General features: G+C 37.3%; 2 protein-coding genes across 5 annotated transcripts in view; one reads left to right on the plus strand and one right to left on the minus strand.

Annotated features, from left to right (window-relative positions):
* The window catches only part of LOC145994336 (replication factor C subunit 4), a 36,253-nt gene extending 26,608 nt beyond the window's left edge, over positions 1–9,645 (plus strand). For 2 of the 3 annotated variants that reach the window (XM_083130451.1, XM_083130452.1), the window contains exons 8-9: positions 1,192–1,275; positions 9,193–9,645. In XM_083130451.1, the coding sequence (XP_082986577.1) occupies positions 1,192–1,275; positions 9,193–9,279 (171 nt within the window). In that variant the 3' untranslated portion in view covers positions 9,280–9,645. The remainder of the gene's footprint in view (positions 1–1,191; positions 1,276–9,192) is intronic. The other variant, XM_083130450.1, reaches the window with a different exon arrangement.
* Positions 9,646–13,360: 3,715 nt separating this feature from the next.
* Positions 13,361–21,485, minus strand: part of LOC145993881 (mediator of RNA polymerase II transcription subunit 12-like) — a 224,189-nt gene continuing 216,064 nt past the window's right edge. For both annotated transcript variants that reach the window (XM_083129754.1, XM_083129753.1), the window contains one exon: positions 13,361–19,995. In XM_083129754.1, coding sequence (XP_082985880.1) covers positions 19,684–19,995 — 312 coding nt within the window. In that variant the 3' untranslated portion in view covers positions 13,361–19,683. The remainder of the gene's footprint in view (positions 19,996–21,485) is intronic.

Here is a 21,485-nt window from a genome sequence, read left to right on the forward strand (position 1 = left end):
CATCAGCTTCTCGTGTTGTTCTTGGCTTGGAGGACAATTTCCCATTTCTGTAACTGTAGTTTCATTTCAAACTTTCCCTTTCCTGGGAAAAATCCCATGCTGGTTAGTGAATTGGCATCGCTGTAGTTTTATCTCCGGGGTGAACTAAAAACTTCTCTGTCCAGCTCTTGGGCTAGAAGCCACCACAAATATGTCATGTGTTGGTAGCTCCACCTTCCATCAGGTGCTGGTTGGGGATAGAATCTTCAGGAAGCAGCCTGGTGATGGTTTAAAGTAAAGGTGACCCTTCACTAGCGCTTTCATATGTGATCATCATGTGAGAGAGAAGCATCAGTCACATTTGAAAGTTGATTATTTCCTACATTTTAATTTGGGCTTCAGAGAGAGCCTAACTAGCCTAGATTACCTGCTCATTGCAAGGCTAGCTGCCCTTCTCCATGGGCAGCTCATTGGAAAAGTCCCGTGATTCGGGCTTCTGTGGGGCTTTTTCGTCAATTTGCTGTCACTACCTCAATCCTTTTTTTATTCAAAAATATTTCACCTTCATCAGTGAGTAGTACTTAACGCAGTGTGCCAGGTGCCATTTTCAAAAAACAAGATCAGTTGCTTGCTTCCATATTTTAATTCAATTCAAACTTTAACTGATCTTTGTGTTAGTTGAACAAAAAATTCCATATACATTTATTCTCTTCTGGATAAGTATTAGTAAGAATTTCAGAAAGGTTGAACTTGCTATATCAATATTGGAAAGTATTAGTTCAAATTTAATCACTGATACAATTCCAGAGTACAGATACTGAGTAGTCTATACAGAATGTTTAAATTATTTTTTTAATAGTTTTTCCTCGTTTCATTTGCAATTAGATTGAGCCATACAGTAAATCCTTGGTTATATTTTCCGGGGAACCAAGGTGGAAAAAAAACTTAAAATGTACAATCGAGGAATGCAAAATTGTAGTTCCATTGTAGTAATTTAGTACCCAATATTATTATTTTGCTAATACTTTTAAAATGTACAGGTGGTAGGATAAAATTTCATAATTAAATATCTATAATGATTTTAAATTGCTGTTCATGAGCTACATTGAAAAAGAAATTAAGACTTGGCTAGCTCAATTGTATTTTTTTTAGTGGTTAAGAGTGAATTGTTAAATATAATTAATTTTCTAGAAGTATTTTTCTGTTTTCTAGATAATGGAGCAAATACATGAAAAGATTATAGAATCAACAGAGCTTTCGGATAAGCAGAAGTCAACTGTTTGTGAAAAATTAGCAGTATGTATTACTCTTCTGTGCTTGTATATTTTTAATTGCATAACTAATCCCACACGTCATTTTTTTTTTTAGTATTGAAAGGTTAACAAAAACAAACATTTGGCATGTTAAAGATTAATAGATCTAATATGTAGTGGTTTACTAAAGCATCTTATAAAGAATGGTTTGTTTCCTAGTTGGGTCACAACTTTCATGTTTCCAATGAACAATTGTCCTGTTAAAAGAGCCCAAAGCAAATCATTGGAAACTGTACCTGGAAAAGTTAGGGAATCTGTTTTGACATAATAATTGCGTACACTGTATAGATGCAGTCCTGGTTAGCCTACAAGTGCATAAAGTGGATTTGAACTTTTGTCATAGGGAGATCTGAAGAATGTAATTATTTTATTCACTACATCTAACGTCGTAAACAGCATGCTCTCGTGATGATGCTTCCATAAAATATTTACCTGTATTTTCAGAACTGTTATGCAACTACATACTGAGATACTGGGCTGAATCAATCATGTGCTGCTTCATCAGCTACAAAGTGGTTGTACAGTCACAGACACTTTTGGGTTTGTAACAATCTCATTGACTTTCAGTAGGGTTGTCACAACTCAGGAGTATGTGTGACTGTACAACAGTAATAATTTAATAGTAATGAACTGATCTTGAAATTTTTGCCATTACAGTCGAACCCCAATTTTACGGTTTTCAGGGGCCCGTAAATAAAAAACGTAGGAAACTTAAAAAGTGGGAAAGCATAAGGGAGGGGTGAAACTCAAGGGTAAGAAATGACTACATAATCGACTTTTTAGGGATATATTATATCAAAAATTGTTTAACGAGATAGAAGTATGATTATGAATTTCCAAGAAAAAAAACAAGACCTGCTGTGAAAGTCAATGACGGATTAACGGGACCCACTTTCGTAGGGTAGGAACGGTGGATGACTGTTTCTAACTGCTGTCTATTAGGTTCATTTGATTGTGTAGGATATCTATTTACTCTGTAAACTGGTCATTAGTTGCTAGTTTTTGAAGCCCTGGGTAATTAGAGGGGTAGGTGATCATTTATAGCTGGATGTCAAGCATTTTTATATACTGCAATCAAAGTGTCCTGAAGACATGCAGAATGATTCAGATTCCACTTTTAGCTGCATATGTATCCAGTCCCGATCAGCCCAACAGCATGAAGTGAACAAAACAAGCTTCGTCAAACTTACACATTTTTAGATGTCACAAGAAGTTATCAGTAACGCACACATGATTTATGAAAGGGGGATGGGGTTACGAATACTTTTAATAGTAGTCAGCCCTCACTTTGCCATCTTTTCCTGTCCATGACATTATCCCTTTTTTCTTCAGAAATACTCACCAAAAGGGGAGGGCAAAGACCCCTTCCACCAATAGTTTCCCCGTAAATAACGTGTTTCCTTTTTTTTTTGGTCTTCCCGACAACTTTTTCAATATTGCGTGATTTATTTTCAGCACGTGAATGGTTGCGAAGAAAAGGGCGATTATATCATTCTTAGCATCATGTGCATTTCCTTCCTGCACTGCTCTGTGTTTTCAAGGTGTTTATCCAAAGGCAAAACAAGAAAAAAAAAAAATGATATATTTTTTTTATTTTTTTTTTAAAACTCTTTCATTGTGTCTTCTGCTCGTATTTCCTAATCATCAAAGCAAAACAACCTTCTGAGGCGAGATTCAAAACACTGCCGTTTTTCTTCCCTTGAGTTATAGCTCTGGAGCCAGGAGACGAAACATTGGCCCCGGTGCCCAGCTGCCTGCTGCTCCCAGACACCCCTCCGACCGGTTTGCAAAGGGAGGGAGACGAAAACAGGTGGTAGAGCAGCGCTTATCAGAAGTGTGCTCATTCCCGCTCGGCCAAGTTGCAGAAAGAAAAGAAGGAAAGGGGGGGGGGGAGAGAGGATGGAGATCACTGCTTGACACTCTCCCATGTTGTCATGTCAATGCTTCAGACACAGGAGCAAGATTTCCGACACAGGGCATTAAAGAATGAGAAACCGGTTCAATCGTTCAATTACTGCATAGCTGTGCACAGTGACGGATTAATGAGATCATTGAAGATGGGCATGGTACCCCCCTCTTTCTTGCAGTACGCTATGTTCGTTGAAATGCACGTATTCAGGTTCAAGAGCAACTGCGTAATTTTAGACGTCAGAGGAAAGGAGACGGGAGATCGCTTTTCACCTTTATGTTAATTGGTTAAGATGTCACTTCCACAAGAGCAAGAAAATCTGAGCAGAAATACTTTGCACTTTTCAGTAAAGACTAGTGATGATACAATAGGGGGCATGAGAAAGCAACCCCCCTTCAAATGAGAGAAAGGTGAAGGTACAGTTTCCCATGCATTTTGCACCATGCCATGATGCATATAAAGGGGATGTGGGAGATCATGTGATCAGCACCATGCTCCAGCTGCCTTTACACCACATACTCTTATATCTCTGCCAATTTGGAGGTGATGTGATCAGCACCACGCTTGGGCAGCCTTTACCCACCAAGGTTGCACCCAGGTACAAATTTATTTTAGGCTGGGTGAGCTCCAGAGCCGCTTTATGCGGTAGCTTAGATCACCCACATTTTAATAGCATTTAGATGCGGACTAAATTTGGTTGCTGCTCAGAAAATATTTCTGCACGCTTCATTTATTCACTATTTTTTTCCTGGCCCCGTCACTTTACAGCACACGAGTCACGTAATATGCATAGAGAAACATTCTGTCTCACGTAGAATAATACATTTATCCAAACTTCGCCCCCTGCCCCTTTCCCCACAATTGAGTTGGCAAGAATATTTTTACGTCAGTGAGTAAAATATCGCCCTATCTGCTCATAGAAAAAAAAATCACTTTAGCTTGTGCATTTTCAACTTCATTCTGATAACCAAATTATATAGCGTTCGTGAAAAAACCTCAGATTAAAAATAATTGAACTAGATCCAATCGTATGTCCTTAGGATTCGAAACTACTTTCCATTGAAGAGAAAGTGCAGTTGTTATCAGGTATGGCAAATCCTTATTTTCCATTTCCAACACTGCAAACAAGAAGAAAGGAAAAAATTACAAACACTAAACAAGCTCCCTCCCTTCTTTTTTTTTCGTTCCCGTCAACTATAAAGCGACCACAACGAAAAAAACCTTAGACGAAAAGTCCCCATGCAGCTTTCCATTCTTCCATTCAGCTCGGGCCATAAAGAAGCATGGCCAACTCTCTCCCTCGCGGGAGTACGGTGCACAGGAGTTGCAGGTCTGCACAGGTTCTTTTACAGAAGGATTCCATAAATGAGTGGGAAACGAGTCCCATTGTCAATTTTCCACTCGCGTTTTTGTGGAGGAGAAGGGCAAACAAAGACACCTCAGTCACACATGTGTCCAAACTCTAGGGAAGGCAGCATTTAGAGAGAATCGGTTTGGCAACAGTGTGCTTGTTGTCTGATTCTGAGGCAGAAGGATCGGCCCATTGATTCTTCACAGGGACTACAAGAAATGCCGTTGTCCCTTCCTGTCTTTCAAGTAAGGTGCGACAAAAGCAAGTTGTACCTCGCCTCCCCCCTCCCCAGCCTTCCACAGACCATGCCTCTTCGCTCGTATCCTCCCTCCTCTCGCATGAAAGCCTAGCATCTGGAAGTTCAAGGTTGCGTGGTGAATGAAACAGCTGCAAAAGCAGGGAGAAGTCGCGGTCAACAAAACAGGTTTCTGCCAAATTTTAAAGATATCGTCACGGCTCGGAAAACGTATAAAGCGGGAAACGGGAGTTAGAGCGAACGTAAGATCGAGGTGAAAGTCCTATTATTTAACATGCCGGGGCCTGACTGGATGAACATATTAAGTGGGAAAACTTATAATGCGGGAACGTAATATCGGGTTTTCATTGTATCTGTTTAAAATTTGCCAAGTCTAATAACCAATATTCTACTTATTCAGTATATAAAATTGCAACTGTTCTATGAAGAACCTGATGACCGCATTGGGTTTTGCCTTAGGGAAATAAATGAGTACAAAACCAGGGCATATAATTGTATCTTTACATGTAGTCATCCTTTTCCACTCATCTGTTTCATCTTTTTCAGGTTTTTTTTTTTTAAAGTAGGGATGGACTTATATGAGGCTTTTGCTAATACCAATATAAAGTGTCCTGCTTGCTACCAATAAACCAGTATATATGATAAATTGAAAATGTTCCTTTATTAATACAGTGGAACCTCAATTTTGTTTTTTAGGGGACCAAGCTGGAAAAAAATTAAAATGAAGGAAAACGTAAAATCGAGAAAACTTGTATAACATTTTAACATTTTGTTGTGACCAATATTGAATGTATAATGTGGGAAAATGTAAAATCTGGATTCCACTGTATGTGTAACCAGGCGACTACAGTCAGTTTTGAAACTGCACATTATGCTTACGTGAAATTTAAAAGATTTCGTAATTCCGCGTTGCACAATTTAATGGTTCAATCCTATTAATTTCGAAGATCCACTGTCTTCATTCACAAAAGGGTACGGCGTTTGAAGCGGAGATGGTACCGCGTCAGTACATTGTTTGTTCCCGGGCGGCGGTGGTTGCGATTTTTCCCGTTCGGCAGCACTGGCGCGCGCAACCACCGCCGCCCGGGAACAAACAATGTACTGACGCGGTACCATCTCCGCTTCAAACGCCGTACCCTTTTGTGAATGAAGACAGTGGATCTTCGAAATTAATAGGATTGAACCATTAAATTGTGCAACGCGGAATTACGAAATCTTTTAAATTTCACGTAAGTAATTTTAAACCGCGTTTACCGCAACCACCATGAATACGGAAGGAAATGCGGGAATACGAGCGTAACATCAGGAAAATACAAACCCGACAAGCGGATATTGCATTCCTCAAGGCATGCAGGAACAGTGAAGTGACCCCGAAATTCCTCAAGTGGAAAACACCCGCCACCAGCTATAGTGTTAAGAAGGTCGTGTTCAATGCCGAAAAACGGGCAATGAGTGCAGTGATCAGTGATAAATATCGTGAAATAGCATCACTTCAAAAAACATGTGCTTCCCTCCGTGATTACATACAACCGAGAATCAACCCCGACGACTGGAAAAAAGCCCAGCAAAACATCGACTTCATGCTAAAAACGTCGCAAAACAAGAAAACAGCAATCCTAACACAGAAACTGCAAACCCTTGGTGCCCAACCTCCGGCCCTCACCCCCACACCAGTGAACCCCAACACCCCCACCAGCACCATAATCAACCTCACCGTGCCGACAGAATTCCACTCCCTCCTCCAACACGGCCTCAAATTCAACCTCCTAAATGACTCCCCCCCCTCCCTAGACTTAATCTGCTCTGCCGAAAAAACAGCGTTTGCAACGAAAACTAACCAAGATGCCGAGTGTGTACGCCTTACCTGTGCTTCCATCATCCTCCGCCAACATGCCCAACCTACTAGCAAACATAAACCCACAGTGCACAATAAACTAAGGAACACAACACAGGAATTCCGAAAGTGGCTACAGGACAACAAATGTTGGTGCATAAAATCGGACAAGGGTAATCAATACGTCATAATGGGAAAAGGCCAATACAGTGACAAAATGCAAGCAAAACTAAACTCTGACGGGTACAAAAAGCTGAAACGTGACCCCACAAGCAGATACAATACAGCCATCCGCCGAGCCATAGATAACTGTGCCCTCCTTCAAGATAGTGAAAAGAAGAAACTAAGGAACACCCACCCCAGCCTTCCCTGTGCATATGGCATACCAAAAACTCACAAACCAGGAACCCCCTTGAGAATCATAGTGGCCGGCTTCAATCAACCAAGTGTCCACCTAACCAAATGGCTCCTCCAGAAACTGACCGCCCACAATGACAAACTCACCTACTGCCTAAAAAACAGCCTCGAGGCAAAAGAATTTGTCACCTCTTTTGTCAAAGCCGACAACTGCAAACTAGCCAGCATAGACGTAGTGGACATGTACTCCTCCATCCCGATCAGCCTTGCACTTGACTCCACCAGAACTTGGCTACTCAGCAATAACACGCCTCCATTTGTAACTGATGAAATCTGCAACCTTCTACAAGCCTGCCTCACCCACAACTACTTCCAGTTCGAGGACGGTTTCTTCCACCAGACAGGGGGCCTAGCGATGGGCAACACCCTTTCTGCATCCCTATCCAACATAGTGCTGCATGTGGCCGAGAAGTCAATTCTCACCCAACCAGAGTTTGCTCATATAAGATACAAAAGATATGCCGATGACACCATAGTCATTTACAAACAGGAAGAGGACCTAACCCTTCTCCTAACTGCCCTCAATAACATACATCCCAACATAAACTTCACCGTTGAAAGGGAACAAAATGGCCGCCTCAACTTTCTCGACCTCAGCATCCGACGACTCCAAGACAAGTTCGTCACATCCGTATACAGGAAACCAGGTTCGGGCACCCAGTATATCCATGCAAAATCCAACCACCCACCAAAACAGAAAGCTGGAGTATGGATGAACTTTTACAGAAGAGCCTTCACACACAGCTGCACAGAAGATGACCTGCAAGATGAAATAGCGTGCGTAACGGAAATAGGCCTAAACAACGGTTACACCGAGTGCCAACTATCCATGTGGTGCGCAAAAGCAGAAACCCAGTTCAGACATCCAAAAAACAGAGATAACCCGAACCAAAATCCTAAACCCAAATGGATTGCCTTTCCATACCACCCCACCACATCTGGAAAATTTGCCAAGGCCCTCAAACCCTTCAACATCCGAGTAGCACACAAACCCATATCCCAAATCGGAAGGGCACTACCCAACTTCAAGAGATACTACCTACCCAAACTTGCATCCCCCGGTGTCTACAAGACCACATGCCAATGCCACAACACCTACATTGGCAGAACCATCCGCACCGTCCAAGAACGGATTAACGAACATGTAAAAGATTCCAAAAACGACACACCTAAATCAGGCCTCTCTCAACACCTCCACTCCACTAACCACACCATCTCCTCCATATCCATACTTCACCCAACCGGCTCTGTCATAGAAAACACCATCAAAGAAACCCATGCTATCATCCAGCAGAAACCAGCACTAAACCTGGACAATGGACAAGCACACCCAACTTGGCACCCTGTCCTCAGAAAGATCCCCGACCTGAAAAAGAAAAGATGCTATACATATACCCGACCCCCCTCCAGCCACGCGGCGAACAGGAACGGCACATTACCGAGCAACACGGCCCAGCCCCCCAACCCCCAACTGGCAACGCCACCGGACAACAGGAAGCAGACGACGCAAACCAAGATGCGCGCGCCAGTGCTGCCGAACGGGAAAAATCGCAACCACCGCCGCCCGGGAACAAACAATGTACTGACGCGGTACCATCTCCGCTTCAAACGCCATACCCTTTTGTGAATGAAGACAGTGGATCTTCGAAATTAATAGGATTGAACCATTAATTTGTGCAACGCGGAATTACGAAATCTTTTAAATTTCACGTAAGTAATTTTAAACCGCGTTTACCGCAACCACCATGAATGCACATTATGCATTTACAGTACAAAATCAGAATTTTGTATTAAATTTATAGGTATATCAAATTGGCAAAATTATCATTAATTTTACTGATAAACTGATATGCCTATATTGGCCAATAACAATAGAATACGGATTAATCTGTCGTCATTTCCCTGATGCAAAAAGATATGTTTTATTTCATATCTATGTACAACTATTAATAGTTATTTTGCACAATTCAAAACTGTTCATTTGAAATGGGAGAAATCAAGATCACTTGTAATTCTACAAGTGTTATGATTCCGTAAAAGCCAAGTGTTGAATAACGTGCATTAAGTTATTGTCACATTTCATATTTTCATTCACTTTTTAATTTATTAATAGCCTGTGCTAATTTCTTTCAGATTTGCACATGGCGTCTGCAAGATGGAGCAGATGAATACTTACAGCTTTTGGACTTTTGTTGCACTTTGGCATTTCCAAAATCGTGAAGGTGAAAACAGTAATCTGTGAGCACGAAGAAAGTTGCAGATTTTAAATGTACTTCCACAATAACGTGCATCGATCTTGTGAATAAAAACTAGCTTCCAGTTATACTTGGAAGCTCATAATAGTGCATGTGAGATGCATAAATGAACTAAGATACAATATTTAAGAAAACATTGGAGCAGATATAGTTGATTTCTTGTGTAATGTCTTCAAACGTACATGAAGTTTTATTTACAACAGATTTCAGCGTGAACAGTGTATTAGAAGTAAAACTTATCATTGTATATTGTGTACTAAAAATTGAAGATATGAAGTTTTTTACCAGTACCAATAAAGTGCCTTTATAAAATGTACTTGTACTCCATAAATGAAAATATGGCCATAAAGTGAGAGAACTGCTGAACAGCATATGTCCTTAATGCAAACATATTGATAATGTGCGAATTGCTCACAATCTAATATCAACTAAAGGTTAAAGATTAAAATCAGTAACTTATGCAAAATGTGTACCATATGTCTGCCACCAGTCTCAACACACATTCTCAAATGTTTCATGTTTTCTTGAATTATTTTCCAAAATTTGAGGATCCAGAGCTGCCGTTGCTGTGGTTCTCTTCCAGGAGATGAGATCTTCACAGCATATATCTCAAGAGGTCAAAATTTCCCATGTGGCTAAGTCCATGGGGTTGATGTCAGATGGCAGGGCCCCTTCTTCCAATCTGGCACCTGGAAAACGTTATCTGGCCAGTTGCATGCACTTTCCGCATAATGAGGTGGTTGAGACTTTATGGCCACTCTGTACGTACTGAAATGTACCTGTGTCAAACTTTTCAATGTTATTTGAGAGAAAGAAAAACATACTGTACTATGGATGATCCATAACAATATCTTGAAGAAGGATCGTGGATTTTTTTAAGCAAGGAAGGAATTTTGCACACAAGTTAAATGGACTATGAAGAAAAAATGTAATGAGTGGAACATTCTAAAAATGGTTGACTTAAAATAGTGGTTGCCAGTTTAAAAAATGGCCACCTAGTATTAGTTAAAAAAAAAAAAACCTTCACTTGTATTTATAACCGTATTCAGGGTTGCTACGATTTTTTGATTATGAAATTCCCCGACATTTCTTGGTTTTCCAGTCCAAAAATGAAATTTTTCCAGACATGTTTATTATGATTTTTGCTTTTGAACCTGGTGTTTTTCAATTACATATATAATCCGTTAATTATTATGAATATTCACTTTCACAACTTTTTTTTTTAGCAAATTTCATTCTACACAAGAACGTGAAAATTCGAAGAAGAAAATTTAAAATTACAATCTGCATCAAATGTATTGGGTGCTACAATCGTGTGCATCTAGCCTTCAGGCTAAGGTAACAGACGTACATTATTTCCTCCACAATATAAAAACAACATAAGTTCATAAACCATACACATTTGTTTCATTTTCTGGCAGATTTATAGTGTAGAAAATGCTACCTTTTTTTTTTTGCTTACATTTATAAGTACACAGCATCGAGAAATTTTTGTTGCATATAGGAATTCTATAGGAAATGCCAACAAGACTTAAGATCTATAAAATAATAAACGATAACCGCATTTTCACAATATCATATTGTCAATGTACTTTAGTTATCAATCAGATATCTGGACTGCAAGTTATACTTTGATATGATTTCTAATATCTAGTATTATAAAAATGAAAATTTATTACAGAAATTCGAAGGAACCATAATTTTGCACAAGACAGAATCATAAGAACGAAAGAAACAAGTTTCTAAACTGAATCCTTTTTGGGAGTGGAATCAGAACTGAATCCAGAAGTGGAAGTGAACTGCTTGTTCATTTTGCAACTTTTTCTCTTGCAGACTCCAAAATGCACGTAAATTCCCCATTTCCCAGACACGTAGCAATCCTGCATATTGACCATTTTATGAAAATGAATTGTTTAGTATTATTTGTGTTAATATTCATCAGTTGCAATCGGGCACTTTTCCTACATAGTAAAGTCTGTAGAGAGGCAAAGGAGGTTTAGGATAGCTTATGTTCTACCATATTTTTGAAAAAAAGAATCCATGACTTGAAAGCATGTTATGATATGCTAACCACTACACCAAAAGTTCCTCTCCTGCATCTTAACTAAACAAGAAAATGTCCAACAGCATTTTTAAGGGGGTATTTGAAATCAGCACCCTCCAACACTGTAGGGTTATGGAATATTTTAAAGATTGACCATGGAGGTTGTCATATTTTAAAATGATCACAATTAAATTAGAAGTTATATAAATTTGAAATTCTCTTCTTGATGAATTTTCATCCATGCTGCCAGGATTAACTTTTAGAACATGCCTTATTTTGAAAACTATACATGATATTTCAGTTCTGTCTTTTTTTTATATTTTGTATACATATGAAGGTATAACATATTTGAATTACAAAACACTACATCCATTGTTACTACTATTAACAAGGGAAGTTTGAAAAAGTATTTTTGTTTTCCTTCATTATGGCTGTTGTTATGGGATAGATTTATAAGAATGGCTTTATCTCCAAAACTACTGCATCTTTTGGGAAAAATTCAATTCTACAAGCAAGAATGAGTAAAAGGCAACATTTTAAGCAGCGTCCAACAATTAAGGATTCAAGGAAGTCAAAGGCCCGATTGTTGAAATTGCCCTAACCATGTCTTAGCACACAGCAGCAATTATCGCACCATTTCCTGAAAACTATACAGTATATTTCAGTTCTGTCTTTTTTGTTCATTAGTTTGCATCCAAAGGTACAAAACAATATGTAGCACGTGCATTACATATTCTCGGAGAGTGGTCTTTTGTCATGCTTCTCTCCAAATTTGGCCCATTCAGTGCCCATAGGGCTGATGCTAGAAGCGAAATTACATACATTGTCCCGAAGTTGGGAACACTGCCACTTTATATAATGTTTTTATTTTATAATCAAGAAGTCTGATTTCAACAAAACTTTACACCATTGTAGGAAAGTTGAAATTTTTCATTCACTTCGGTCTATTGAGGGGGCACAGGGGCCTTCCTCAATTTTTTTTTTTTAAAAATTAACTTTCTTCTTCTTAGTCTTCCAATTATTGGGAGGCACAATGTATAAATTTCACCTTCACTAAAAGCCTTGTATATAAGAAAGAAAACAACCAATTTCATCTCTCTACTGCAATTAGTTCTAGAGTTCCGATTTTCTTTGTTCTTTGCGGCAAGTTTTAAAAAGCATGTGCCTGAAAAGGCATCTGCTTCAAAGGAATTACAAGTGCTCGAGTGGTCCGGCACCTAAAGTTTAATGATCTAGGGGTGCTGAGGGGGTGTGGAATGAAACTTAGTGGGTGCGATATTGAAAATATAGATAACATGAAACATCAACTACCAATCAACTTATAGCCTTCTATGAAAATATGTAAGACTGCCTAGTGACTGCTTCATTTTGCTTGCTATGATTACAACAAGCACATGTTTTGTAATTTCAAACAAAGAAAGCTTGTTGGAGTCAGGCAATGTCATATATTGTATGTTACAAAAGAAGAAACATTTCTTAACAACAACGCCGAGCAAGGAAAGACAACAGCTGGTTATTATTGTAGAGATGCCCCCCAGTAGAAGAATGTGAATGCAGCTTCTCCTTTAGATTAGGATCAATGGTTTTCCTGTTCCATGCAATGATAGCGGTCTCATTTCAATACCTAACATTCTACGCTCGATATGTTGACATAGTTTTAATAAGTCATAATGTAATATGAATGACACTGCAAGATAATAGTGCATTTGGTTGAAAATAAGTTTTGAAATAGGGGTGCTGAAGGGAGTGTGCAAGCACCCCTTCACATTCTCCTGTGAATTTTTATTGATTTTAGGTTGAAATATTAACCCCTCCCCATCACTGTGACAAAAAAAAATTCAGGGCCACTATAACCACAAGTACATCAATTTTCATTGACTCCACCCCTAAAACAACTACTTGTGGAAAGTTTCGAATTTGTATCAAAAAGTGCACAAATATATTTTCAATTCCTTGGGCATGTCAAGTTGCAAAAATGTAGTAGTAATAAAAGACATTTATTATTATAAATTTAATATAAATTCATTTTAACATAAAATATTTTAAAACCAGATTCTTCACGACATTACACACTGCATATGCACACTTATTGTACACAGACACAACATTTACACTTAAAAATAACAATACTAAAACTAATTATTATAACTATCATCATTTTTGCAAATTAGAATTGTAATGCAATACCTATGCACTAGCATGGTCATTTTTATGGTAGTTATATCATACATTTTGGACAACAATGATGCATTTGAATATGATTAGCACACTTACTCATACCTTGAATATTATTCCAAAAAAGAAACGCTTGGTTGTTGGCAATGGTTTATGCACTCATACATGTTTTGACTACCACTACATTCAATAATCTACAAAGAGAGAGCGTTTCATAAATTTATGTTATTCACATCATGAAGTACAAACAAAAATGAATAAATAATTTGCCTTTTCAAAATTTTCACAATAAAAAAAATAGACCATGTCTTTTTTCAGTTCATACATATCTATATATCAGGGATGGGACAGATTAATCGGTACCCTATCAGTATCGGCCCATATAGATATATTGGTAGAATTACCAATCTTATATATATCTATAAATATCTTATAGTTTAGTGCAATATTCTGCCATTCTGTTGTAATTTTTTTGGACATAAACATATAATCTCCATGCCTTACTTTAAAAAAAATGTAAATGTCTAAATATGCCACTTCTTTTCCATTGCAGTCATCTGGTAATTTATCATGTATATATGTATTTCTTCTTCAACTTTTACCTGCATTTGATTACACTTAAAACTTGTTTATCCGAATTTGATAGAACCATGCTCATTTTGCATAAGGCAAATTTAGATAATCTGGAAAATTTTGTATTAAATATATATTGTACATTATAAGAAACTTAGTGAATAATTCAAGAAACAACAAAATAATGTTACAATATTGTAAACTGCTGTATCTTGGAATCACTTGTGTATGCTATTAAATATCAATAACAGTGGCAGAAAAATGTGTATTTTTTAAAAATTTACCGTCGGATAAATGAGTTTTTAGTGTACTAACATTGCATTCTGATCTACTTAGAAAATTGATTCCAGAAATTACTTGATAAAGTCCTGTATTGGCACATGGTGAAATTTATCCACTGTGATGAGAAACTTGTTAACCATAGAACACACAATAAAATTCAGATGCTTGAGAGGTGCAACTCATGAATAAATATCACATATACGCACGCACACACACAACCAAATATTTTCAAAAGTCTGATTATTATAGTCACTATATTGAACTATGCATACATCTATGAAAGAAAGGCAAACTTTCATTTCATTAACATACTGAGAGACTTCCAAAAATAAAAGTAGTAAAAAAAACAGTTTAATGATATTTATTTCTTACTAAATATCTGGTCAAAACATGGGAGTGAAAATACATAAAAAGATACTTTAAAAAGTAAATCAACTATTTCATTAGATGTCAGTTAATTCAGTGGATTCTCAATTTATACCTGGTAGATTATAATAAAGCTTGACTTTTTCCCCTATTATTTATATATTTAAATGCTAACTCAACATATTTCCATGAGAACATATCATTAGGCTTGCAAGCCTTGGTTTGTCCAATTCTATATTATCAAATGTTTGCCAATATTCATAATTATTTAAGAAAAGCACTGTTAGAAGACCACATTTACACAAATAAACATAATGACAATAAAAACATGATCACGAATTCACACACATACACATATATATCTAAGAACCTGAGAGATAAGCCAAGAGAGGCCTGTTTATTTTGAAGTCAATACAGATTGTTATCTAATTTGCATGTCACCTGAAGCTTGTACAGTCACAGACACTTTTGGTTTGTAAGAATCGCATTAACTTTTAATGGAATTGTTACAACCCAGAAGTATCTATGACTGTACATATACATAATTCACTGGAAAATAATTGCTTTTTACCAAATTATCAAAACAGACATTCTATCTGACATCTGAACTGAAAAGAAAACAACTCATTTTATGCTTCATCATAGTTATAATTTACAATAAAGTCTGGATTATGTTCCATTTTACGAATGACATTGGGACTGAAATTTACATCACATTTGTGATGTACGTCAGTAATTTTTTCCTGTACAATAATAATTATTTCGTAAATGAGATTCTTAAGTGCCATTATGATACTAACTCTTCTCGTTATGATTTACTTACTCTTCTGTTCATTGTCGATTTATTATCTGTAGTATTCTCTGTCTATAGGTGGTGGGGCCCCTGATTTTGTGTTCCTCTATTTTCCTGCATTATCCCTTGTCGGTGTATCCGATTGTTACGGTGGTGTTTAAATCTGTGTAGGCCTATTCTAAGGGAGTAATGTAGTATGAGTGGCAAACGGAAAAGGTTTGTGGTTTCTCTGGAAACAAAATTCAACGCAATAAAAAGGTTGCTGCTGATTATGGAGTCGGGGAAGTGACTGTTGGAGATTGGAGACGTAGGCGGAAGGACATTGAAAAGTGGGTGAGTCAAAGTGTGAGCAGGGGCAGTGGTTTAGAGCAGAAAATGATGAAAGGTTGATTTTGATTGATTGATTTGTTGTTTTAAGTCCACTTTATGCACAGAAAGGCTAATTGGAACTGGACCTACAGTTTAAAGTGGGATCCGAACCACTTGTGCCTCCACCGGGTATCGAACCTGGAACCCCTTGATTACAAGGCAACAACGCAACCACTGGGCCATCGGGAGGCCCTGATGAAGAAAGGTGAATATGAGCAGTAGTCCGAGACTTTATTTTTGTGGTTTCCACATCTGCTAGGCACGGGAAGTCCAGTAAGTGGTCCTATGGTGCAAGCTAAGGCAATAGAATTTTAAAAAAAGTTTAAGATGGCGAAGAAGGTTTTACCGCGAGTGATGGATGGGTGGACAGATGGAAGAAGAGATACGGAATTAGACAGCTCAACATTACTGGGGAAAAATTGTCAACTAATTTATCTGAAGTTGCTGAATTTCAATCAAAAATGAAAGTAGTAGTTTTACTTGACAGACTGACATTGGATCAAATCTTCAACTGTCATGAGACAGGGCTGAACTTCAGAATGCTTCCTAGCAAGACTTTGGCAGTGAAATCAGAAAAAAACGCTCCTGGGTTCAAAAAGAGTAAGGAAAAAGTGACCATTTTAGCCTGTGCCAACGCATCTGGCTCCCTTAAGTTAAGACCCCTCCTGATTGGAAAGTTAAAAAACCCAAGAGCGTTTAAAAACGTTAATGTCAATTGTCTTCCCACCATGTACAGAAATCAAAAAAGTGTGTGGATAGACAGCACTTTTTAATGACTGGTTTTTCAAGGAATTCGTTCCTGTGGTTGAGGCATTTCTAATAAGAAAAAAAAGCTTCCTAGAAAAGCGGTATTGTTGTTGGACGTGCCTTTGCACCCGGATGCTAATGAACTTTGTGGTGGCGATATTGAAGCCATGTTCTTGGCAGCTGATGTGACCTCACTCATACAGCCCCTGCATCAAGGGGTTCTTGAAACTATTCAAAGAAACTACTGGTGGAGGCTTCTTCAGGTGTTGATTTCCAAATTGGATGAAGGGATGGGCATAACAGAAGCTGTGAAAAAAAATAACGGTGAAAGATGTTACATATTGGATTGCGACAGCGTGGGATGAAGTTAAGAACTCAACACTTCAAAGATCATGGAGAAAGCTAGTTGGCTTGGAGAAATCCAACGAAACTTTGCCAGGATTGGACAATGAAAATGTCTCTCAACTCGTCCAGCTAGCTAATGAGCTACCAGTGGAAAGGCCAATCGAAAATGAAGACGTCCTCGAGTGGTGTAACCAAGATCAACAAATGAAGCTGACTGACGACGCTATTGTTGATATGGTCATCAATCCTGAAGAAAATTACGAGGAGCACGACACCGACGAGAGCACCCCGAAAATATCACATTCTGAGGGACTGAAAGCGATCGAAGCTGCTATAGCCTACATTGAACAGCAAGAAGAGTCTACGCAGCTTGACATACTCTCCCTACAGCGTTGGCGTTACATCACAACGTCGAAGAGAGGAAAGAGGTTAGTCCAAAAAACTACGAAAGACTTTTTGAAAAAGTAATCTTCTCATTTATGTTGTAGTAGTAATAAATAATTACTATATAGTTTTAAGTGTTGTTTCGTCATTTACCACCTATTAGCACATTATCTCCGTATTATCAGAGTTTTTCCGTATCCGAGGTAGTATCGGTCCCAATTAGCTTGTATAATCGCGAGTCTACTGTATTAATATTCAAAACATTCAAGAATTGCATCAGAATATTATAATACCTGTTATGCTTATGATGATAATGGCATGCCGATATCATGAACACTGATACGTTGCCAACTCAGCAATTTATTTTCACACTAAATGTTACAAAATGCTGTCAGTCTTCAAGAGATTTATTTTTAAATTGAAACATTTTTACATTTTATATCTGTAAATACGACATTTACAAAATTTGTTAAATAAGTTCAATTTTGAGTTGTAACAATTTGCATACTCAAAGGGAATTGGGGTACCATCAGCTAAAACTCATGATTACATCAAACCTGAAACTCAATGCAAAAGAGTTGTTACCTGATAAAAGTAAAATAAATAAAAAATCTATAAAATAACATACTTTCATGTAATAAACACCATGGCAAGATATTACATACTGTTGAGTCTATGGAACAAGGGTTCAATTTCTCATCTGAAATTATGGAACAAAGATTTTATTCTTCAACAATTATTCTGTGCACTAATTTTGCCATCAAACTGATATGCTATATTCACAGGCTATAATGACCATTAAGAGTTACTGCACTCTTTTGGCACAAATTAGTGAATAATTTTTCTGTAGATTTTCTTTGTTTGTTAATGCTATAGCATAACCTTATTCATATATAGGATTCATTTAATGACATATAAATAAAATTGCAGACACAAAGTATACTGTACGTAAGAAGGTGGGCCCATATCAGATATAGATTGCACACTGGAAAATTCATTTGAAATTGGACTATATATGACATATACGTAGGTCTGTTAAAATGTCACTGAATAAGACAAATCAGATAAATAAAATAAATTTCATAGAAAATAAAGAGATTTTTTCAAGACCACACTACACACAATAACAGTTTGAATTTATAAAGAAAATAATCATTATCATTGAGGTTATGTCAGAATTAAGTCTGACAAGTATAAATAATCAAAATGCAATACACTATAACACAATTTATTGGTTAAAGAAAGATGCATGTAAACTCGATGCTTAATTGTATGAAAAATTACACATTCCATGTTCCTGCATCAAAGTGGATAATTGGCAAATTTACTTGGTCATCAACAACTTAATACACAGGATATGTGTTGTACTAAAAGTTGCTGTGCATTTTATATCTTGGTGACTGCTATTTCATTGGAAATACTGAAGAGCAACACATGCTATGTTGCTATAAACATAGAAAAGTATAGTAAAGAGATCAAGGTGTGCAGCGATAGTAAAAATACAAGAGTTGTCATGTGCATTTGTGGCAACAAAAAGAAAATAAAGTGGTATCTGGACACTTGAATGCAGAAAATACAAGGTCTGTTCAATACCATGTTTTTGTCACTTTCTTTATATTGATTTGTGAATAGTCATATTTGCACTATTCCAAAATGTATTTCTGGCCAACTATCCATTCCACAACTGCACCTACTTTCTGGTATATTGATAAAGACCTTTTGTCATAGTTTTCAAGCATACGATCCATACACAATATGGGCCATGCATATTGTGAAATACAAAATGTTACAAAACCTTAATTTTGCCTGTTCACAATGTTTTCAGAAAAGAGATTGTTTGTGTACCTGCAATTCTTGAGATTTTTTTTTGTCCTTATGCATATATATTGTCCATAAGCCTCTCGTTGTTGTCAATATAAAAATAAGAACTTTCAAACCAATAGACATGATTAATACTGACAAACTTGGTTCAAAGAACTAACAAATATATACATGATTTTCTTTCTACATTGCCAACTCGTAATGCTTTGTGTTATTAAATTACGCTCTAAAATATACTAATTCTGTCTATTATGTGAACACATCCTTGAATACAGTTGTGTTTCACCTATAACTTATATGTAGCATTCCACAGGAGATAATCAAGAATTCGTCAGATTAATTCGTTACGTCCTATAAGTTAAATTTACTTATACTATTCCTTCAAAGTCTTGATAATTGAATGTGTTATGTACAAATGCATATTGTTGTACTTACATTAAGCATCAAATTTAAATAATTAATTTTGTTCCCTAATATGGTGGTGGTTGATGGTAAGGGTTGTGCTGTTGCGCCATTTGCTGGTGTGATATCTGCCCCTGGCCACCTGATGACAACTGTCGCTGCAGCTGCGCAACAAGATTTGGAGGGGGTTGCTGACTTGGTTGCGGCTGTTGTTGCTGTTGCTGCTGCTGCTGTTGTTGCTGTTGCATGGCCATCATCTGCTGCCTCATCCTCACCTGCTGGAACTGCTGTTGTGTTTGCATCTGCTGTTGCATAGGTCTTCCGTACGGTGACTGTTGTTGGTTCATTGGAGCAAGGGTGCTCATTGTAACATTTGGAGCCTACAGGAAAAAATACCAAAATATGGTTACATATATCTTTTGTTCACTCACGGACAGTTCTGGGTTGTAACAGCACAATAGAAAATCAATGGGTTTGTTACAATCCACAACTGTCCATGACTGTACAGCCGGTGTGTAAGGTAGAGATGCACTAACATGAAATTTTAACAGATAACAATGTATACCAACTATGGCCAAGCTGATACTTGAGTGATTAATTTGGTTAATGTTACTTCACTTTTTTACCACTTCTGGTTATCGTGAAGATTAGGATAAGTGCTGTTACGATGAAACTGATAAAGGGACACTAACAAACACCCATGTTTGGGCTGGGTCTCAAACCTGGGACTCCTGGTGACATAGCACACTGTCCTAAACACTTCACCATGGAAGTCGGCTGAGTCTATATATGGGTGCCTACGTATTGGCATGGGAAAGTACTGTTTGGAATATATTCACCGTTACCAGCAAATACTTTTGCAAAGTTTGGGTATTTTGTGGGGTGCACAAGAATGCCACACTACACGTTCACAAAATGTAATTATCCTGGAAGTTATGCAAATTAAAGTTTTCATTTATCTAGCATCAGTAGTGTGTGAAAAAACTGAGTTTTGTGATTAACTGTACCAATGAAATTCTTGACTATTTTTAAGCAAACCACTGGTAAAGTGATTCAAATGTTGCAGTGGAATACTTACAGATTAACATTAATATTTGGAATTACTTTTAATTGATACCAGTTGGTGAGAATTGAGAAAAGTATTGACATTAATTCAAAGTAGCATTGGCATTTAAACATATAAGTCATTTATGAGAATCAACTTATAGTATGATTTGATCTGTACTGTACGAAACGAGATATCTTGGTGTGCTTTAGTGAATAATATAGTGATGTGTTACCACCTCTATTCCAGATACCATCAACCTATGATAACGAAGCCAGTGGTACTTTGATATTTATTGGTAATAAAAAAAATCTGGAGCAAAGAGGTATTGAGCCTCTCACAATATGCCATAACTATGTTAGGACTGGAAATGCTAAACCTTGGCGTTTTAAACAACAAAAGGCTCAGAACAAGGATCCATACTTAGTCCACTCCTCTTTAAAATAACAATGGATGAAATTTTAATATAATGTAACAGGGAAAGTTAAAAAGTGAAACTTAGGATTTGGACTGAGCTGATGCTGCCAATGCACTGGTATCAGAGAGCAGGGGTTTATCAGGATTTTACCCTTGGGGGGGGGGGGGGGGGTTGTTGGAAAATTTTAGGGCATGTAAAAAAGATGGAAAATAGATTAATGTTAACATTTCAGTTTAACGTTTCGAGTATTGCTTTCCTTCCGATAATGTTCAGTACTTGATTTAATCAATCGTTAGACAAAACACAAGGAATGACATTAAAAAACACAAAATTTTAACATATTATTACCAAGAATCATTTCATGCAATTCTTAAGCTACTTATAAAGAAATTAGGAACACTTGCACA

Source organism: Lepisma saccharinum, chromosome 10, assembly GCF_977018435.1.
Source record: "Lepisma saccharinum chromosome 10, izLepSacc3.1, whole genome shotgun sequence".
In the NCBI taxonomy this organism is placed as follows: Eukaryota; Metazoa; Arthropoda; class Insecta; order Zygentoma; family Lepismatidae; genus Lepisma; species Lepisma saccharinum.